The 21,849-nt window shown below is 47.8% G+C and overlaps 1 protein-coding gene across 6 annotated transcripts in view; it reads left to right on the top strand.

Moving 5' to 3' along the window:
* The window catches only part of AKAP8 (A-kinase anchoring protein 8), a 43,275-nt gene that overhangs the window by 17,941 nt on the left and 3,485 nt on the right, over positions 1 to 21,849 (top strand). For all 6 annotated transcript variants that reach the window (XR_008315822.1, XM_053294389.1, XM_053294387.1 and 3 more), the window contains 4 exons: positions 6,266 to 6,407; positions 7,896 to 7,989; positions 9,372 to 9,502; positions 20,799 to 20,894. Coding sequence is in view for 5 of the 6 variants with exons in the window: in XM_053294389.1 (XP_053150364.1) it covers positions 6,266 to 6,407; positions 7,896 to 7,989; positions 9,372 to 9,502; positions 20,799 to 20,894 (463 nt within the window). In the remaining variant the exon portion in view is untranslated. The remainder of the gene's footprint in view (positions 1 to 6,265; positions 6,408 to 7,895; positions 7,990 to 9,371; positions 9,503 to 20,798; positions 20,895 to 21,849) is intronic.

The raw sequence follows: 21,849 nt of genomic DNA, 5'->3' as shown, positions 1-21,849 counted from the left end.
CCCCAAAGAGCACACAGATGCTCTGTGCGGGGTCGGCTAGTTTGCTTCTAATTTTCAAAACAAACAATGAACAGAGCACTCCGCCTTGGTGTGGCACTGTACGATGAGGCATTATGACCGCCAGTGCCGAGACCGAGCTACCCTTCAACATCAGGGTCCCAGTCAGGCTCGATGTCAAACGCACAGGGATCTGTGGATGTGCGGTCTAAAACCGCTGCTGAGGAAGTAGAGCCTGTTTAAAAGACCGAAGGAGGTCTTGAACTCGGCTCACCATCATAAACATAAGAAGCGCAAACACTCCTCAGATGAGGAAAACGATTCTCTACCTCAAAAGAAACACTGTAGCAAAGCAAAGGGTGGTACACCTCCCCTAACTGCAGTGCAAGCGTATAGCCCGCCTTCAGTATCAAGAGTGACTCAGTCAACATTGAGGCAACAACCTTGGACAATGAGGTTTGATGTCGAAGGCTCCAACGTTAACATCCACCGCAACCAAAATCTCGGACCTAATGACAGCATCAACGTCGACCAATGTCAATGCAGCCTTCTGTCTCGGCAACGAGAGCGACGGCTTCGCTTCTAGCAGTGGAACCACCTAGAAGACTACTCCTGTTGTCTTGAGCACAAACACCGATGCAATCCCCATCTGCTCCCCACATGAGAATATGGGGATTTCTTGGATTTGGAGAGGATTTTTGGATCTGGCAGCGAAGCATGAACAAGAGGATGATGTCTCCCTATACCAGAATATTGTTGCTACTTTACTGGCAAAGGAATCCTTAACAAGCAGCCCTTCAAGTTTGACTTTTCATGGATTCCTTGTTGGTGGCCTCGACATTGAACAAGATGTCGAGGAGGGGCCAGTGTCACATCCAAAAACTTCCATCAATGTTGCCACTACACATCACTACTACAACATCTGCAATGCCATTCCAAATGATGTTGCCCTTGCACGTCGCCCTGTATTATCAAGACCAGTGGTGCCCGCTATAGTGGCATCAGCTTTTGTGCCCCTCACATGGAAGTCCTCCATGCAGTAGGCAAGTACTCAGGGGCTCCTGCAGCACAATATTCAAGGACTGTAAAGTCAGAGAGCTTATACATAAGAACATAAGAACAGCCCTGCTGGATCAGGCCCAAGGCCCATCTAGTCCAGCCTCCTGTTTCGCACAGTGGCCCACCAGATGCCGCTGGAAGCCACAGACAGGAGTTGAGGGCGTGCCCTCCTGCCATTACTCCCCTGCAACTGGTACTCAGAGGCATCCTGCCTTTGAGGCTGGAGGTGGCCCACAGCCCTCCGATTAGTAGCCATTGATAGACCTCTTCTCCATGAAGTCATCCAAATCCCTCTTAAAGCCATCCAGGTTGTTGGCTGTCACCACATCCTGTGGCAGAGAGTTCCACAAGTGGATCACACGTGTGAAAATACTTCCGTTTGTTGGTCCTAGACCTCCTGGCAATCAATTTCATGGAGTGACCCCTGGTTCTAGTGTTGTGTGAGCGGGAAAAGAATTTCTCTCTCTCCACTTTCTCCACACCATGCATGATTTTATAGACCTCTATCATGTCTCCCCGCAGTCGTCTTTTTTCTAAACTAAAAAGCCCCAGGTGTTGTAGTCTTGCCTCATAAGAAAGGTGCACTAGGCCCCTGATCATCTTGGTTGCCCTCTTCTGTACCTTCTCCAGTTCAACAATGTCCTTTTTAAGATGTGGTGACCAGAATTGTACGCAGTACTCCAGGTGTGGTTGCACCATAGTTTTGTATAAGGGCATTATAATGTTAGCCGTTTTATTTTCAATGCCCTTCCTAATGATCCCTAGCATGGAATTGGCCTTTTTCACAGCTGCCAAACATTGAGTCGACACTTTCAATGAGCTGTCCACCACAACCCCAAGATCCCTCTTCTGTCTGTCACCGACAGCTTGGATCCCATCAGCATAGTTCTTGAGTTATTTGAGGACTCTTGGATGGATGCCATCCGGCCCTGGTGATTTGTTAGCTTTTAGTTTTTCCAGACAGTTTAGAACATCATCCCTTGTCACGTCTATCTGACTCAGCTCTCTAGCCTCCATCCCTAAAAAGCCTGGTTCAGGAACAGGTATATGCTCAGTATCCTCTGCCGTGAAGACAGATGCAAAGAACTCATTCAGCTTCTCTGCAACCTCCATATCCTCCTTAATAATCCTTTTCACTCCCTCATTGTCTAATGGTCCAACTGCCTCCCTGGCAGGTTCCCTGCTTCTGATGTACTTAAGGAAGTTTTTGTTATTCCCCTTGATACTTTTGGCTTAATGTTCCTCAAACTCTCTTTTTGCCTCCCTTATTGTCACCTTGCATATCTTTTGCCAGAGTTTGTGTTCCTTTCTGTTCTCTTCATTTGGACAGGCCTTCCAATTTCGGAAGGAAGTCTTCTTCCCTTTTATGGCTTCCTTGACGGTACCCGTTAGCCATGCTGGCATCCTCCTGGACTTAGTGGTACCTTTCCTCCTTTTGGGTATACAGTCTAACTGGGCTTCTAGTATTGTGGTTTTGAGTAAACTCCATGCACTCTGGAGCGAAGTGACTCTCCTGATTTCCCCCCTCAGCTTTCTTTTCACCATACTCCTCATTTTGGAGAAGTTTCCAAAACCACATTCTTGTGGTTTTCGGAATTCAGCACCTCCTAATCTACTGGAGGAGGAGGATTTATTCGATTTCTATACCACCCTTCCAAAAATGGCTCAGGGCAGTTCACACAGAGAAATAACAAATAAGATGGATCCCTGTCCCCAAAAGGCTCACAATCTAAAAGAAACATTAGATAGACACCAGCAACAGTCACTAGAGGTACTGTGCTGGGGGTGGATAGGGCCAGCTACTCTCCCCCTGCTAAATAAAGAGAATCACCACGTTAAAAGGTGCCTCTTTGCAGAATATCTCCAGTGGACGGTGCAATGTGTAATTCAGCAGCCTTTCATGATCCTTCCAGAGAGATTGAACTTCTGAACCAGTGATCTCTTTTTTCAATCTCTGTGCGGAATGAGTTTTGTTCTGGGCAGCAGTATCAAGACAGTGTGTGCATACCTGCATTGGGAATGGGGCCTTCCTGATTCAACCTGAGTGGGATCTAAAATGAGCTGAGCGGACATCCAAAAACGTGTGAGTATGCGCATGCCTTAGAGGGAACAGTGCTCTGAACTACAGGCACCTCCATGCATACTAGGCTACTAAACAATGCCCCTGCATCGCCACATACTCAGACAATCATAACTGCTTGTCAGACACAACCTATGCAGCCAAGTTCTCCTTTACCAGATATCCCAGTAGTGCCACCGCTGCCAAAGAAAAAGACAGTACCCCTGGTGGCACCACCTCTGCCTTTGGCAGCGGACGGTGATGATTATTCTTTAGACTCTACAGGTTCAGATTCTGACAGAGCAAGTTAACCATCGGATCCATCCCCGTATGATCCTTTTTTACAATATGATGTTGACTGCAAAGATCTCACATCCGATTGCCCTTCCTATGCTCCCAGTGATCAATAAGGTGGCCCAAACAGCTTGGCAGGTGCTACAGACCTCGACACCAAGCACTTGGAAGTAGAGATGTGCACGGTCCGGACCGGCACCGAAGGGGGGCCCTTTCTTTTAGGGCGGGAGGGCTTTCTTACCCCTCCCGCCTCTTCACCCCCTCCAGCGCCCGTATTTAACTGAATAACGGGGTGCTGGAAACCAGCCGCCCCCGCCGCCCCCGCCCCCCCGAGCAAATTTACATACAAAAGTACCCATAGTAGCCCGCCCGCCAGCCAGCCCTCCCTCCCTCCCAGCTGCCCGCCCGCCCGCCCGAGTCCTTACCCAAAGCTTCAGGAGGAAACGAGAGGAGCTACCGAACAGAGCTCCTCTCGTTAGGAAGGCCTCCAGCAGACTGAAGGCGCTTTGTGCGCGCGCTGCAAAGGACGCCGATCGCCGGAGGCCCGGTCTACCCGGCCTTTTCCCGGCGGGTAGACCGGGCCTCCGGCTATCGGTGTCCTTTGCGGCGCGCGCATGCGCGCGCGCACAAAGCGCCTTCAGTCTGCTGGAGGCCTTCCTAACGAGAGGAGCTCTGTTCGGTAGCTCCTCTCGTTTCCTCCTGAAGCTTTGGGTAAGGACTCGGGCGGGCGGGCAGCTGGGAGGGAGGGAGGGCTGGCTGGCGGGCGGGCTACTATGGGTACTTTTGTATGTAAATCTGCTCGGGGGGGGGGCGGGGGCGGGGGCGGCTGGTTTCCAGCGCCCCATTATTCAGCTAAATACGGGCGCTGGAGGGGGCGAAGAGGCGGGAGGGGTAAGAAAGTCCTCCCGCCCTTAAAGTTATACCCCGGACCCGGACCAGCCAGGGCCGAACCGGTCCGGCAGTTCAGCCATTCCTTAGAATGGCCGCCGGACCGGTTCTGACTCACCCCTACTTGGAAGGGTTATATAGGAACATAGAAAGCTGCCATATACTGAGTCAGACCATAGGTCCATCTAGCTCCGTATTGTCTAAACAGACTGGCAGCGGCTTCTCCAAGGTTACAGGCAGGAATCTCTCTCAGCCCTATCTTGGAGAAACCAAAGAGGGAACCTGGAACCTTCTACTCTTCCCAGAGCGGCTTCATCCCCTGAAGGGAATATCTTACAGTGCTCACACTTCTAGTCTTCCATTCATATGCAACCAGGGCACACCCTGCTTATCTAAGGGCAAGTCATGCAAGTCATGCTTGCTACCACAAGACCAGCTCTTCTATCCATATAGGATACAAGAGGAGGAGGAAAATGCATACTGCTTCATCATCCTGTCCCAAATTCCATGGTAATCACCTGTGACATGGTCAAAGGCTGGACGCCGCCATACGACACCTTCAGAAAAGGAAGGGAGGAAAATGGATGTATTAGGGAGAAAGATCTATACAACTTCAAGCTTGGCTATACAAATTGCCAACTATGCAGCCTGTATGGCTCAATTCAATCACTTCTCATGGGACACTTTATTGCAAGATTCCACGTCACTGTCACCCGAAGAGTTTCAAGATAGGTTTGCAGACCTTTATGAGAAGACTGTTGCTGTTACTGGACAATAACTTAATGCGTTCAAGCACCTGGCAGAAATGGAGTCACGAGCCATGGTGCCTGCAGTGACTTTGCACTGTCACACATGGCTTTGATTCACAGCCTTGTAGCAAGATATTTGTGATTGTGTAGAAAATTTGGCTTTAGATGGAAAAGGCCTCTTTTAGTGAGAACACTGATTCCACAATGGAATCATTACAATAAATAAATAAATTCACATCTAAAACATTCATGGCTTCCACATCTACATCAGCAACATCTTCTCAGTACTGTCCTTATGGTTGCCAACAACCTACATATAAACAGCAGAATAGACTGGATTATTGCCGACAATATCTGCTATACCAAAGGAATAAAGGATTTGGTCAAAAGAACAAGGGCCAAAACTTCAGGTCCACCCACCCCCCAAGACAATAATAAGCAGACTCTTTCATCTAAGCTGTCCGCCACACAAACAACATCAGATGACTGCCAAAGCACACAATACCTGCTTTGTGGTTGTTGACAGTTACACACACCCCCCCCCTCTACCTTGAAGGGTCACAAGAACATCGTCAGAATATGGTGGTCTGCAAGAAACGGAGAAAATGGCACCCCCAGCTGCTGATTTCAGTGGAAGCACAGAATACGTGTAGGGCAGAGTAGGTGTCACAAGGAGCTAGTCAGTCTACCCGCAAGGTCCGTGTGCAGGTGCAAAACCCATTCCTTATGAATACAATGGATCACTGTCAGATCATTAGTTACAGGTGAGCAACCTGGTTTTTTCCTTGGGACTTCTGCTTCATCACAGAGGCTTCTGGGATGAACCCTCATTTTGGGTTGGGAGGGATACCAGTCAGGTTGCCTTTTATGTTGCTTTGGGCCTAACCATCACTACTCCCAGAGCTACTTTGTGTGTGGTCTTATTGCTTAATAGGATAAATGTATAGCTAATTTAATTAACTATGTTAACTAAAAATTGTATTTCAATATTTCCATACGTATTTTTATTTCTAAGGAAGGCTTTCCATATTGAGAAATCTTAAAATGTTATTGCCTGAACAAAGTTGTCAATTTATTGAGGCTTTTTTCTGTTTTCTTCTTCACTATTGTTTTCGTGATAGCTGAATAAATGTTCTGTGAAGTGTTCAGTTTTATAAGTAACTTTCAGAAGCTTTTGGAATGAGCTGCAATACAAATTGGCGTAAATGTCTTCTTTCAGAATCCAGTTTGCTTGCTCTGTGTGTAAATTCCGAAGCTTTGATGATGAAGAAATTGAGAAGCATCTACAAAGTAAATTTCACAAAGAGGTCTTGCGATACATTGGAACCAAGCTGCCTGACAAAACTGTAGAATTCCTGCAGGTACCTCCTCTTGAAATCCTAACTTGTGCAAGATGGTGGCAAACAATTGGAAACCGTTACTGCCTTTGCTAGTCAATAACCTTGCAAGTTTGTGTAAAACTGAGTGTCTCATCTTGTATGTTTAGTTATTTATTGAATTTATATACTGCCTAGTATAAAAATCTCAAGGCAGTGTACAGTATTAAAACATAAAATATAATATAAAACATTAAAATTCATAAAATATAAAATAAATAAAAACAGTAAAATTTTAAAGTTTAGTCTCAGTTGAAGGCCTGAGAAAATAGGTATGTCTTCAGGGTCCTCCTTTAAAAACAGACAGAGAAGGAGATGCTCTTATTTCAGCAGGGAGCATGTTCCAAAGCCTTGGGGCAGCCACAGAGAAGGCCTGGTCCCGAGTTGCCACCAACAGAGTTGTTGGCAGTCACTTGTCATATGTACATTACTGTGGTTCTAGATAGTACTGATTCGTCTAGAGCTGTTTCTGCTGTACCTTTTTCCTGTTAATTGGTCATTAGGGTTTTTATTTGGCAAGTTTCACTTGAAGGTTTGAAGGAAATACTAAGGTGGCTGTCATGACCAAAATGGGCTGGGGGGGAGGCAAAATCCTACTTGCCTTCCCCCAGATTACTGGAGCCTCTTGTGAGCTCTGCCACTCGTGCACCCACATGACTGTTGTGGGGTCAGGAGGAGGAAGTCTTCACATCTCCCACAATGCACTGTGTAAGCAGTGGAGAGGCAGCTTGTGGTAGTGCAGCATTACACCTCTTCCTGGCCACACTTTCCACAGTGCTCTATGACAGCCACTTCTGGCAGCCTTCTTTTCAACCCAGTGCTGCAGATGACCAAAAAATGAGGTAGGACAAGCTCCTTTCCTCTTCTACCTCACTTTTTACACAGGTAGCGGATCTGGGCTACCCAGGTGTGGTGCCTTCAGGGTTGGAAGGCCTTCTGGTGGCTCACACAGCACGAGCTGCTTGGATTAACTCTCCTTCCCAGGCAGCTCGTATCGTGAGAATGGGCTCACTATTACTTCACTGTTCAGTTCCCCTGAAGTGACTTCTGGCTTCAGATAATCCAGAGAGCAAGGGAATTCAAGTGATTACCATGACATCTGTAGTAACAGTGGAGTACATTAAGCCTCAGTGTTACGTCTCTGCATCAGCCCCAGAATGGAGAATTATGGACTTCTAGGTAGCCCTGACCCTGCTCTGAATGAGAGGTGGCACAAGCAGCACTACTGCAGGGTTCCCCGTTTGCTGCTAATGGGGGAAACTGCAGTAGTACTACTTGCTCAGATGTTTGTTCAGAGCAGTGTTGGGGCTGCTTCAGAGTCTGCAGCAGCCCTGGGGCAGAGTGTTACCGAGATGATACTGTGCATCATTTAAGCCATTGTCTCATATTTTTGGGCTTCTTTTATTTAATAGTTGATTGCAGTAGCTTGTATAATTATGCAGATTTTCTCTTCACCCACCCCCACATGCACAGAAATATATTGTGAACAGAAATAAGAAAATTGGGAAGCGCCGACAAGAGTTGACAGAGAAAGAAGGCACGAAGCCAAAATCAGACCCTTTCAAGGGTAAGTGAATTTGATTAAGAGAATAATCAACCGTTTAGTAGGGTTGTGTGTATCAGAAATATTGGAATTCCTCTTTGGAATTCCCACTCCCACCATGAGGAGGCAACGGTTTGCGGGGCAACTGCCACAGGTTAAGCGGTGGGGATCCTTTTTAAGATCTGTCCCAGCACTGGTGCGGGGCAAGCTGGGTGGCTGCAGTGAATCTCAGAAGTGTGCAGGAGAGTGGGTGGAGAGTGATTTGGGGAGGCTGGGCATGTGTGTAGGGTGACTGGGAAGCACAGGGATGCCTGGGGGATGTAGTTCCCCTCAAAAGAAGGCTCCTCTCCATCTATGGGAGAGGCTCCTGAGGAACTACCTCTCCTAGGCTTCCTTGTGCTTGCCAGCCACTCTGAGCACATGCCCAGTGTCCCCATGTGACTCCCCGCCCACTCCTCTGGACACTCCCAAGATTGACCACAGCCACCAGCTTTTGCTGCAGCAGTGGTGGGACAGCTTTTAAAAGACACCCCCCCACCATCACCATCCTACTTGAGGCAGTTGCCCTGCGAATAGCCACCTCATCGATGGGTGGGTATTCCAAAGTAGAGTTGTGATATTTCCAAAACACACAGCCCTACAGTTTAGTAACAGTTGCCACCTAGAAAGGGTATACTGTGCTGCATTTTTCTTGATTCCTACATTGGGGATAATGCTGGTGTCACACAAGTGAAACAAATGCTCATTATGCAGGGATTAGCAGGTTCTAGAATGGCATATTGGGGCAGGGGGAGTAGATTGTTCTTCAGGATCAACGGCAGGGGGCAGAGATGAATGCTTTGCTAGTAAGCTTTATATATTTATACTTGTACTCTCTCCTTTTATTAAATGTAGGGCAGTATATATGAGGTAATCCCATTTGTATCCTTGCAACAATTTTGTAGGGTAGGTTAGGGGAGAAATAGTAACTGAAAGATTAATGTAGCCAGTTGTTGAGAACAGTTCAAGCTACCAAGTTGTGTTAGAGCAACTATTGCCTTATTTTTAATTAATTAATTAATTAATTCATAATAATAATAATAATAATAATAATTTGATTTCTATACCGCCCTTCCAAAAATGGCTCAGGGCGGTTTACACAGAGAAATAATAAATAAATAAGATGGCTCCCTGTCCCCAAAGGGCTCACAATCTAAAAGAAACATAAGACAGACACCAGCAACCGTCACTGGAAGTACTGTGCTGGGGGTGGATAGGGCCAGTTACTCTCTCCCTGCTAAATAAAGAGAATCACCACGTTAAAAGGTGCCTCTTTGCCAAGTTAGCAGGGGCAATATACAATGCAATGTTAGTTATTTATGCTTGGCTGTTGTGACAATATTTAATCTATGTTTGTGCCATTTCAGGAATTGGCCAAGAACACTTTTTTAAGAAGATAGAAGCAGCTCACTGCATGGCTTGTGACATGTTAATTCCTGCACAACAACATCTCCTTCAGAGACACCTGAGGTCTGTCGATCATAATAGGAATCGCAGGGTAAGCAATTACAGGTCCACCTAGGTGATTCTTAAATCTCTAGAAGATCACAGATTTACTCATTAATTTTCTTAGATTGTTATGCCTGCCTTGATTCCTACATCAGACCTGGAATTTGTCTTTTTAATGTTGTGAGCATATGTATGTTTGAATAAATCACTAACTTACATTCTGGTTGTTACTAAATGCTCTCATCTATGGGATTGAATAGTTGACTCTATGCAGGAGTTATTCCATTGTATAGGAAGAACAAGTATATGTGATTTGCTAGCCATCGCTCACTCGGAGGACAATCAACTGAAGTTACAGGAATGCTTCTCCTTTTTGCAAAAAATGGAGAAATGTCTACAGAAACTACATAAATGTTTTGTCAAGCTGTCTTAAGGTTGGTACAACAGAGCAGTCTTCTATATCTTTGCTGGTCAGAGTACAATTCACAATAGGTATGGTGGTTCTTCATGGTCTCTGTGCATCATACTTGGGTATGTGCTTGAGCAGAGCCATGAAATCGGAACATTCCAGAGCTGCACCTTTTTATAAGGAAAAAAGAGCAGGAAAACAATTCCTTTATTGACTAGAGTACCTCCCTACCTCAGCTTTTCGTCAACAGCCACTTGAGCAGGTCTTCACAATTTTTTTTCTAGTTTGCCTGGTGAAGTTTGAACCCCATACTTAATCTCATTTCTGTCATTTTTTTGTTATAGTCTGTCATTACTCACTCCACCCCTCCCACTTCTCCTCTTGGACCTTCAGACCAAGGATGCCTTATGGCCACAACTCTTAAAGTGACTTTCAAGCTTTGGGAAGATTGCCGCTCGAAGAGCCCTTCATCTGACAGGCATACTAAGTGTTGTCTTTGCTTAGGAGAGACCCATCAAGCAGATTTGTGCAAGATCTGTCTTGGATTTACTAAACAAGCCCAACGGAATAGAGTGTCCTGGCCGAGAGCGTTACAGTGGGAAAGGGCTCTCCAAGCAAGTATCTCTGTGGCGAGTGCTAAACCATTGAGTCTCTCTGAAACTATCATTCAGCTGGCAATTACTAACAAGGCTGCACTTAAGGTGAATGTAGACACAATGCAGGATGAACCAGGCTCTATACTTGTGCCCGCAAACAGAGGCTCCAATATACAAGCCCTCCGAGGCACCTGACTTGGGCCTGGGTCCAGTGTGTCCAATTGCAAAGCAACCCCCATTGGTACCAGGGCCAGCTGAGAACAACTTTCTGCCGGCCCTAAAGCAGCCAGTTATTGTTGGCTCCAACCTCCTCAACCTTGCTCCTTCTGCTGCCAGTGGCTTCTTTGTCATTGAACCTGAGAGGAGTCTCAGGCTCCAAACAGCTGACAAAGCCAAGTAAAAGCTCTGCCTCTGCTCCGGAGGTGGCGGCTAAGCAATGCCTTAAAGGGAAAGCGCACATTAAAACAAAACTAAAATCTGCTACTCAGTCGAAGCCTCTATCAGTAACAAGGACAGGGCAAATGACAGTTCTGGCAAAAGTAGTGAAGAAGAAGCGGCCAGTTTCTGCTTCCGAGGCTGACATTGCACTAGGACAACCACCTAAGAAGCAGCATCTACAGGAAGAAGTACCCAGAACTACAGCTTCAACTACAACTGTGCTCTCCAGAACTACAGCTTCAACTACGCTCCCTGAGACATTCATGTTGGTGTCAGATAGCCCTGAGCAATCTTATGAGTGTTTCTCAGACCTCAGTACCCACCCAGACGATTCTGAAGCAAGCTCAATCAGTCACTCCACCCCTGATGTACTGGAATCGTGCCTCTATCCCACAGGGTCTCCACAGTGACATTACCTACTCTAATCATAAATGGCACAAGGTCCATGTATCAAGATAGGAATTGAAGGCATTGGAACTGGCGTAGACATCAATCCTCTGACACATAGCTCCTAGTTCTCCCTTGGTGCTTGGGACTATGAAGATAGCTACAGAGCTAGACTACGATATGGGATCCTTGGTATGAATTCTACATGCCAGAACCTTGCTATTATTCGTTTGACTAACCCCCATTCCTGCTGGGAAAAGTAGAGCTCTCATCACCATTGTCACAGATCTAGATCCTGCACTCATTCTAGATCTCACTCTAGATCCCCTCAGGGACACTCACCTCACAGAATCCCTGACCATAATGATGGGAAAAGAACATACAGACTAGTGTCACAGAAGAAATGGGCCCATCTCCTCCTAATTCACCTGCACTGGCCATCCAGAGGGTCAGCTGTCACTTCTACCACAATCTTCTGAACTGTCCAATAACCCTCTGGAGGAAGAAACTAAAAATTCTTTGGAGGTATTTTCAGACTCAGAAGTGCCTATCATGGCTACAGAAACATCTAGCTCTGCAGGAGACGAAGCAGCTGAAGACCTGTTGGATGAAACCCCGTCGGAGGAATTAAAAATTTACATGGAGCAACTTCTGCCTATGGTGCCTTTGTTGAAGCTGGAAATTGAGCAGCAATCTGCCCCGCTAGATGATCCAGTTGTTGGACTAATTTGACTCCCAGAATGTGGTTGCATTGCCCAGCATTGTCTCACATTGTGAAGGCTGCATGGGAAAAGCCAGCCTCCATGCCCCCACCTCTAAGAAATTTGAGAACATCTACAAAGTGCAGCAAAAAGACTTACAATATCTTACAAAACACTTTATACCTAATTTTATTGGTGGTTGAATCTGCACAGTCGAAGTCTTGTCAATGACTTCTGGCAGCACTTGTGGATAAACTTGGGGGTGGGGGTGGGGGTGGGGCGTTAGATGCAATAGGCAAAAGAATCTGCTCCACCATGAGTGTTGTCCTGAGAGTGGTCAATGATCAAGCTTGTTGGGTGAGATACTTTATTCTGGAAAAATTAGCCCCCTTGCTGTGTATGGGCTTTAACGTGAACAACAAAAAATGCAGCGTAGACCCTCCTATAAGAGGGATTTGAGTAGCAAAGCAACTGTTGCACTCTGCCCACCATGGTGCTGACTGAACATAAGAGCAACACTGCTGGATCAGGCTCTCAAGGCCCATCTAGTCCAGCATCCTGTTTCATACAGTGGCCCACCAGATGTCTCTGAAGCCCACAGGCAAGAGCAGAGGGCATTCCCTCTCTCCTGCTGTTACTCGCCTGCAACTGGTATTTAGAGGCATCTTGCATCTGTGGATCCTGCTCTGTGGTCATGGCAGTCTCCCTTAGGAGGCATGCCTGGCTGAGCCCCTCATTTGGACTTTCCAAATCTGCACTCCTCAGAGGACCTCCCCTTTGATGGGAAAGCTTTGTTTGGGCAGTAGATGACACGCTTGAGAGCGTGCAAAAGCCCACTCTGTAGGTTTATCTTATTCTTCATCCATATTTAGCAGAAGATATTCTGTCCTCAACAACTTCACTGTTACCATGCCCCATATGGGCCCATTCAATGAGAGCAGTGGCTACTTCTATAGCCTTCTGGAGTGGGATTCCACTGGAGAATGTCTGCAAGGCAGCGACCTGGTCACAATCATCGACATTTATCAGAAATTACATCCTGGACATGATGTCTCAGTAATAGGCCTTTTTAGGTTCCAGGATTCTTCACCCAGTTTGCTACTAAGGCTGCTCCTTCCATCCAGATAAGATGAGCTTGCTACTTTCCCAAGTGTGATGCACATAGACCACGAAGGAGGATGGATTTCTTACCTGTAACCATAGTTCTTTGAGTGGTCTTCTGCGCATTAACACTTCCCTCCCAACCTCCCTGTGGCAGCCTTCTCTCTAAAATTCCTGATTTGGTTGAGATAGTCTGCTAGACTGATGTAGGGGGGTAGTCTAGCCAATAGGGGGATTGTTTCCCCACTCTTTCTTCCTTATAAGGTCTAGAATGTTCCGATTTTGCAGGTGCATGTGTATACTCAGGTATGAATGCACAGAAGACCACTTGAAGAACTATGATTACAGGTAAGAAACCTGTCCTTCCTGTTTATGAAGGACCATGATGGAAAACTTATTATTATGCACAAGAAGAGGGTTTAATGTTGGGCCATGAGTAAAATACCTAAAACTTGCAATACCTGACTTTGCTCCTGTCATAGTGTTGTAGGACAGAAAGTTTTTCATGAGTGATAGACATTAGAGATGCTGCTTTCATACTTTGAAGACAAATGTATAACTTGTTCCACCTTTTACAAAATAAATTTAGGTAAAAGCAGTTCTAATCCTGACAGGATCTAATTTTTCTTCAGTATACAGGAGAACTTCAGTATTTGCAGGGTTTCCGTTCTCCGCTACTACTGCGGATATGGTCTTTCCCAATATCAGGTTGTGTTTATAACAACTTCAAATGACTGAGGCCTCAGAAATACTTATATAAAGCTGGATAGCATGGGATAGTGGGGGTTAGGTTCCAGTGGAGGAATATCAGCTGAAAATCAACAATATTTTTTTTGAGATTTTACTTCTAAAAATGGGGCTAAAAGCCCCTAGAAATGGGGGGGGGTTAATGTGCTCCACAGGTCTCCAGCAGCAGAAAATTGCCATTTTTTGCCCGGTTTTGTGTTGAGGGGGGCTAAAAGGTCCTAGAAATGCAAGGGGGGTGACCTAATGTGTTCCAAGGATCCCCAGCAGTCCAGGAATGCCCCCCGTGGTCAAAAATTGTCATTTTTGCCGCCCTCCTTTTAAATTAGCCAAAAAATGGCCCTCTGTCAAAATGGAGGCCAGGAATTACCTTAGAGGTCATTTCCGGCCACCTGTGAATACGCGGATCTAATCTTTCCTCTCCCCCCGCCCCACCCCGGTCGGGTGTCTATTACCTGACCATGGATATGCGAAACCGTGGATAGTGAACCTGCGATTAACGAGATTCTCCTGTACTTTCAATATGAATTGTGTGGGTAGAGAAAGGAACATTGGGTCTTACCTGTGAAGGGTCCTTTTTCAACGTAATTGGAGACCATCCTACAGTATGGGTATTTCCTCATACCTTCAGGTAGCAACAGGAAGTTACCACAGCAAAGATTTCCTAGAGGGCTAGGTCTACCCCTAATCCCCAGTTCCTGTTCTGACCGTCGTGCTGAAGGATGCTGCTGTGACTAACTCAGTGGAGAGAGAGCCCTGTTTTGTGGTTAGTGTTAATAAGAGTTTGAGACTGCTGCCACATAGATCTGCCCATCCGCGAGATGCCGTTTTGGTTCATTGTAGGAGCCTCCCTAGTAAGAGGATAATCTTTGTCCTCCTGAATGTGCCCCTACCTAACATTCCTCCTCTTCTTCTTCTTCTTAAAAAATATATATATCTGCCTATTACACGTAAACCGGTTGGTCCCTTAGGTACCGCTTCCACTTCCGCGGGTTGGGCCGGATGGTCTCCGATTATGTTGAAAAAGGGCCCTTCACAGGTAAGACCCAATGTTCCTTTTTCCACCGTAATCGGAGACCATCCTACAGTATGGGACATACCCAAGCTACATGAAGGCTACCTGCCAGCCTGGGTGGGTTGCGGAAGTATCTTAGACTACCTGTTGGAGTACGTTGCGGCCCCTGGCTGCCTGCTCCTTGTGGGATGCTGGGATCTTGTAATGTTTGATGAATGGGGTGATTGAAGCCCATGTTGCTGCTTGACATATAGTCTGGAGTGAGGCTCTTGCTGAGAATGCCGCTGAGGCGGATGCGCTCCTTGTGGAGTGTGCGGTGATGCCACTAGGGACAGAGATCTCTAAAGAGTTATGAGCCAGTATGATTGTATCTCTAATCCATCTGGCCAAGGTGGCCTTGGAGACCTTATTCCCCATCGATTCGGGGTTACAGGATACGAAGAGGGACTCTTGTCTTGCGGAATGGCCTTGTTCTCCTTATGTATATGTGGAGCGCCCTCCTAACATCCAGAGAGTGCCACGCTCTCTCCCTGGGGTGTGCGGGTTTTGGGCAAAAGGAAGGTAGCACGACTGGCTGTGACCAGTGAAAGACTGAGTTGACCTTGGGCAAGAATGTGGGATCCAGGTATAATATCACCGCCGCCTCCTGGAAAATGCACAACTCCTTCCGCACTGATAGGGCGCTGAGCTTGGAAATTCTGCGTGTGGAAGTGATAGCTACCAAGAATAGGACTTTGCCTGTAAGTACCTTGAGAGGTGCCTCCTTCAGAGGTTCGAACGGTGGACCCGTGAGCGCATTGAGAACAGGTCCCATGAGGGGAATCTAGGTATGGTATCGGGGGGCCAAGTTAGCGGCCCCCCTCAGGAATCGTTTTATGTGGCCATGAAGTAGGGTCGAGTCCTTAGATCGCAGTTCCAGGACAGATGCCAGAGCTGAGGTCTGTCTTCTGAGGGTGCTCGCTCGCAGCCCCTGATCTAAGCTGTCTTGCAGGAATAATAAGAAGTCCTGAACTGTTGCTGCTGTTGGATGGATTCCCTTTCTCCTGGCCCATAGAGAGAAGGCCCTCCAGGTAGCCTGGTAATTGCTGTTGGTGGATGCTCTCCTGGAGGCCAGAATAGTATTCTGTACCTTGAGATCATACCCCAGAGCTGCTAGACTCTCCCGCTCAATGTCCAGGCGTTGAGTTGGAGCCAGTGTGGGTCGGGATGCAGTATTGGCCCCTGGAACAAAAGGTCTGTTCGTCTTGGGAGGGGCAAGGGTGGCCGAATGGACATGCCCAGTAGATTGGTGAACCACGGGCAACGTGGCCACCTCGGAGCGATCAGGATGATCCGTGCTCCTTTCTGCCGAGTCTTCTGAAGCACTCTGGCTATTATTGCTGTAGTGGGGGAAGGTGTAGAGCAGGCCCCCCGGCCAGTGGGAGTAGAGGACATCCATCCCCTCCGCCTCTGGGTGATGGAACAGAGAAAAGAAGCGTTGTACCTTCCTGTTCTCGCTGGTTGCGAATAAGTCCACCTCCGGCCAACCTAGTTTCCTCGCCATGGATTCAAATACCTCCTGGTTCAGAGTCCACTCTGCCACGTCTACCTGCCTCCAGCTGAGCCAATCTGCCCTGTGGTTTGAGGTGCCGCTCAGATGTTTGGCCGTTATGGACAAGAGATTTCTTTCCGCCCACATGAAGAGCCTAGCTTATTCTCGCATGAGAGTCCTTGACCTTGTTCCGCCCTGGTTGTTGATGTGAGATTTTGCTGTAGTGTTGTCTGTGCGGATGTGAACATGTCGATGCTTGACATGTGGTAAGAAGCGGATCAGTTCCAGGCATATGGCCCTGAGTTCCAGCAGGTTGATCTGGTTTTTGCTTTCCCGGGTATGCCAGATTCCCTGAACGAAGAGGCATCCAAGGTGGGCTCCCCACCCCTCCAGACTTGCGTCTGTTGTTGTTGTTGTTCTGCTCGGGATGCTGAATGGCAGTCCCCTGGACAGAGCTTGTGACCTCCACCAGAGGAGTGACACCCGGACCTTGAGTGGGACCTGGATTCGAATCTGTGAGTGTGTCCTGATATTGTCCTGGTATGGGAGGAGTAGCCACTGTAGGCTGCGTGAGTGCCACCTGGCCCAAGGAGTGCACTCTATGCAGGCTATCATGGATCCCAGTAGAGTGGCGAGGTCCATGACCTGGCTGGCATTCCCTTCCAGTATTCTGGAGATGAGTTGGGATATTCTGTCTCTCCTCTCCGGGGCTAGGGAGAGAAAGCCCCTGGCTGTGTTGGAGACCGCCCCCAGGTGCAGGAGCCTCTGCGTCGGCCGAAGATGGCTTTTTCGGTGGTTTACCACGAATCCATGGAGGTTCAGAAGCTCCAGTGTTCTTCGAACATCTCTCCTGGCTTTTGGTAGGGAGGGCACTCGGATGAGATCGTCCAGATACGGATGAATGTGGACCCCCCCCGTGGTCCTGATGTGAGCAATCAATGCCACCATGATCTTTGTGAACACTCTGGGTGCCGAGGATAGGCCAAAGGGCATCGCCCGGTATTGGTATCCCTGATTGTTGAAGGCGAATCTCAGGAAGCGCCAGTGATTCGGGTGGATTGGGATGTGGAAGTAGGCCTCTGATAGATCTACTGATGTCAGGAACTCCTGGTCCTTTACTACCTCCTTGATGGTTCTGAGGGACTCCATCCTGAATGTACGCTTTGTGATGTATCGGTTCAAAAGTCTTAGGTTTAGAACTGCCCGCCAGGACCCATCCTTTTTGGGGACCAGAAAAAGTATTGAGAAAACACCGCACCCAGACTCGGTCTTTGGTATTTGTTCTATTGCTCCTATCTGGAGTAGGTGCTGTATGGCCTGTGCCATCTGATGCCTCTTTTCTGGGTTTCTGGGGGTACGTGTGATGCAAAAACTGTCTGGTGGTGGGGATGAAAACTCCAGGGAAAGGCCCTCTGAGACTGTCTGGAGCACTCACTGGTCGGAGGTGGCCATGGCCCAGGCTGCCTGAAAGCGTTGCAGCCTGCCTCCGACTGCTGCCGAGTCACTGTCTGCGTTGTTGAAAAGCGGGAGCCTGGAACTGTTTGTTGAAAGGTTGATGGCCCCGCCCCTGGGTTGTTGTTGCTGCCAATGGGGGTGGTTTGAAGATGGTTGGTTGTATTGGCGGTAGTCCTGAAAGGAGAGCCGCTTGACGAATAACTGGATTGTCTGAATGAGGGGCGAAAATTCCTTGGTTGTCTCCCTGTTCTGAAGGGCCTCTGGGTTTCTCCCCTGGTAGATGGCATCAACTTCTTCTTGTTTTTGGTATCCACTAGGACGGGCTCCAATGAGTCTCTAAACAATCTCGCACCCTTGGACTTGGAATCCACCTTCCAGTGCTTAAGCCATAGGCAGCGCCGGACCACCACCGCTGAGCCTATGGCTCTGGAAGCCTGTCGAATGCAATCTAGGCTGGAATCGGCCATGAACGCTGCGGCCTTGGCCATCTTATTGATGCCCTGATGCAGCTTAGTATTCTCAGGTGGGACCAGTTTGACCAGTTCCCTGGCCCAGAGGACTGATGCTCTGGCAAAGACTGAGTTTGCCACCGCTGCCCACACTACGTTCGCCGAAGCTTTTTGTGCCTTTTTAAGGAGGGATTCGCACTTCTTGTCCTCGGGGATCTTGAGTTGTTCTTCCCCTTCCTTACTAAGTATGGCTCCTGATACCAGTTGGGTGATCGGGGCATCTATCACTGCGGGGGCTAGCAGCATGGCCACCTCAGGTGGAACTGCGTAAAATTTGTTGTAGAATTGGGACACAGACTTGTGAGAAAAAGGCATATCCCGTTCTGCCATTGAGGTGGCTAGAAACAGCTGGGGAAAGGGGATTATAGAGGTGGAGTTGGAAGTGGACAGGAAAATGTCCTGGTCCAACCCCGGCTAGAGTTTGGATTCTCAATATGAGATACTGCGTTAATGGTGTGCCGCGCTTTGGCTAGCAGCACCTCGTAATCCCCTTGCGCAAACGGACTGAACCTGCCACTTGTTGTGACCCCTCTTCTTCTGATATCTCCCCTTCTGTCCCCGAAGTAGAATGTTCGGACCCCTGTGGATTCACTGGGTCCTCAGGTACCACCGGTAGTCCTATCAGTCCCCGTGTGGCAGGCACTGATGGGGACGTACCTGGGGGGGACCCTGCAGGGCGACTCTATGGGACAAACTGCCTCCGAGTCTGAGGATGATGAGGGGGAGTGGAGACGCCTTCTCTTCCTGCTCCTGGGTGCCCTGGGGGTGAACCGACCTCGCTTGCCCTCTGGGATGGCCCCCCTTAAAATCCCCGAATCTGGGGCTGAGGAAGAGTTGCTCCTGTGTCGCGTTCTGCCCTTGGATAGAGGGGGTTCCACCTCTACCGCCAGGGAAGGTAACAGTGACTTAAGCTCCCTGGCTATGAACCCCTTCAGCCATGTGGTTCCCTCCTCCGAGATTTGGGGTTCCACCCCCTGCCCCTGTGGGGGGTTACTCACGGCACCAGTAGAGTGTGCTCCTGAAACATCCGCTGGCTGCGGCTCCGTGGCGGCTGCCTCCGTGGTTCCGTCATGGGGTCCAGCGCCCCTGAGGCTGCCAAAGCAGCAGTTTCCGCTCCCTGCAGCATTAGCGTGGCACCCCCGATTGGCCCTTTCTGAGCCGCTTCTCCTCCCTGGTGGGCTAAAAGTCGTGGGGAGGGGATGCGGCGAGGCTGCCTCTGCTGGCAAACAGCCTGCAAGAGCAGGCGCTCGCGTGACCGGTGGCTACACCGTTTTGCGGCGTTTCCCAGCCGCTGATGGCTATTCCGCCGCCCGCTTCTTCCTCCTCTTGTCCTTCTTAGCCCTCTTGCGTGGAGGGGCTTCTGTTCTCCTAGGAGGTGCTGTGTTTGCCTCTGCCCCCTTAAGAAGGGTGGCGCTGGTTTCAGCTCGCTTGCAAAGGGTGGCGCTGGTTTCGGCCCCCATGGGAAGGGTGGCGCTTGAGGCTTTTCCCCCTTTCATTGTGCCGCTCTCCGCCCCGAGTAAAGGTGGCAGTTGAAGTTTTTGAAAGGGGCTGAAAATCGCCACATTGTTCCCCCTCCGACAACGACGCTAAAATGGCGTCGGCGGCGTGAGCGCACTCCATGGATGTTAGTCAGAGCTGACTAGGGTGAAAGTGGGAAAATTAGAAGTTGGAGGGACAGACTGGAGGGGAGATTTGAAGAAAAAACGCTAAAAGAAGGGGTTTAAGAGGAAAGGAAAAGTTAGACTTGCCGAGCTCTCTCTCCTTCCTGCCGATCCTGAGGTGACAGGAAAAGGAACTGGGGATTAGGAGTAGACCTAGCCCTCCAGGAAATCTTTGCTGTGGTAACTCCTGTTGCTACCTGAAGGTATGAGGAAATACCCATACTGTAGGATGGTCTCCGATTACGGTGGAAAAATGACAAACTCTGTGTTCTTTTGTAATAGAGATTGATGTCTCCCTTAAAGTATCTATACAAGAAGCATTGTACAGAAGTATTAAGGTATTGATGTTTCCCTTAAAGTATCTATACAGGAATGATAGGGGGAGTATTTAATGTTAAATATAAATCATACAGTAATAAAAACGCTGTAGAGACATAAGTTTTTTGTTTGATGTCAGTAATGGAACAAACACACTTGAGCAGTAGAGATGCCTGTAGAATCTATTGTTTCTTACAAACATATTTCAGTTTATTGTCATCCATTCACCTTCGATAAAGATTTTCATTTTGGTTACCATGTAATCTAATGCCCAGGTAAAAGTTTCACCTAGAAGTCTTTGGTGAGAAGCTATCACTGATCACCGTGTTCTGCTCTTTGTAGTATCATGAGTTCATACTAGCATTGGAGTGAAGCCCTGAAATAGGAAGAGCAATAACTAGGAATGCAGTATTCTGCATCAGACTTTCACTTATTTTGTAGTTAAATTATCATAATGACTTGTGTATCTTTTCTTTCCAGATGGCAGCTGAACATTTCAAGAAGGCTAGCTTCCAGGTAGCTAAGAGTGTCTTAAATAGCAAGCACATTGTGAAAATGCTAGAAAAGTATCTCAAGGTAAGTAAGCAGGATGGCTGCTGCTCAGTCCTGCTTTTTCATAGAGCAAGGGGGCAGGAGCTCCAACTTGGTCCTCACTAAACATTGCACCAGTATTACTGGGTGTCCTGCATATGACTTTCACACAAGATGGAGGAAAGCAAAGTTATTGTTTTGCTTTCTTATGCATAATCTTAGCCTAGAATATTGTCTGTCTCTTCGAAAGATTGTTTTCCAGATATATACTTAGATATATACTTATAGTATACTTACTCTAGCAGACTGTATATGACAGATCTGTAGCTGTATATAGACAGATGGTGGTAAAGCACTGAATTAAAATCTGACAGCTATTAGCAGCAGAAGTTATGTTATCTTCAAAACAGCTCTCTAGCAAAGTTAGTGTAAGACTGTGTTGAGCGGGAGCATTATGCCCACCCTTTAGTATTACTTGATGAGCAGAAATATTACTTGGTTGGGGACAAAGTACTGTGTTCCTTGGAGTAGACTGTACTCAAGAGAAAGAGGTAGGCACTACATTTAATTTCACCTAGCAAGTTGTCAGTTTTGGCTTTTTCCTCTTTTTAATTAACCTGGAAACAAAATTTCAAAGTTCTTATGTTAGTCCCTATGTTCTCCCCAAAGATCACTTACGGGAAACATTATAATCAGCTCAGCTGATCTTGGGTGTTGGAGACAATGCATGACCCAAGGACAGGGCCTCCAAAATGGGTATGGCTCTGCAGGTCAAAACCAACAATTAACCCTGGTGACAATGGAAAGACGGCACAGTCTCCAAAGCAGGGGTGTGATAAGCCCCTAATGGGAACCATGCTTGCTTAGACTGGCATTTTCAGATCATGCAGGCACTCCTGCTCATGTAGCACACATGGCCATGGGTGATTGGTGAGTTCTACTCCTGGAAGGAAATATTGCAACCGTCTGACCAGGTGAAGATGAAAAGAAACATGACTGC

The sequence above is a fragment of the Hemicordylus capensis genome, chromosome 2, assembly GCF_027244095.1.
Source record: "Hemicordylus capensis ecotype Gifberg chromosome 2, rHemCap1.1.pri, whole genome shotgun sequence".
NCBI lineage: Eukaryota > Metazoa > Chordata > Lepidosauria > Squamata > Cordylidae > Hemicordylus > Hemicordylus capensis.
This window is presented reverse-complemented; position numbering and strand designations above follow the sequence as displayed.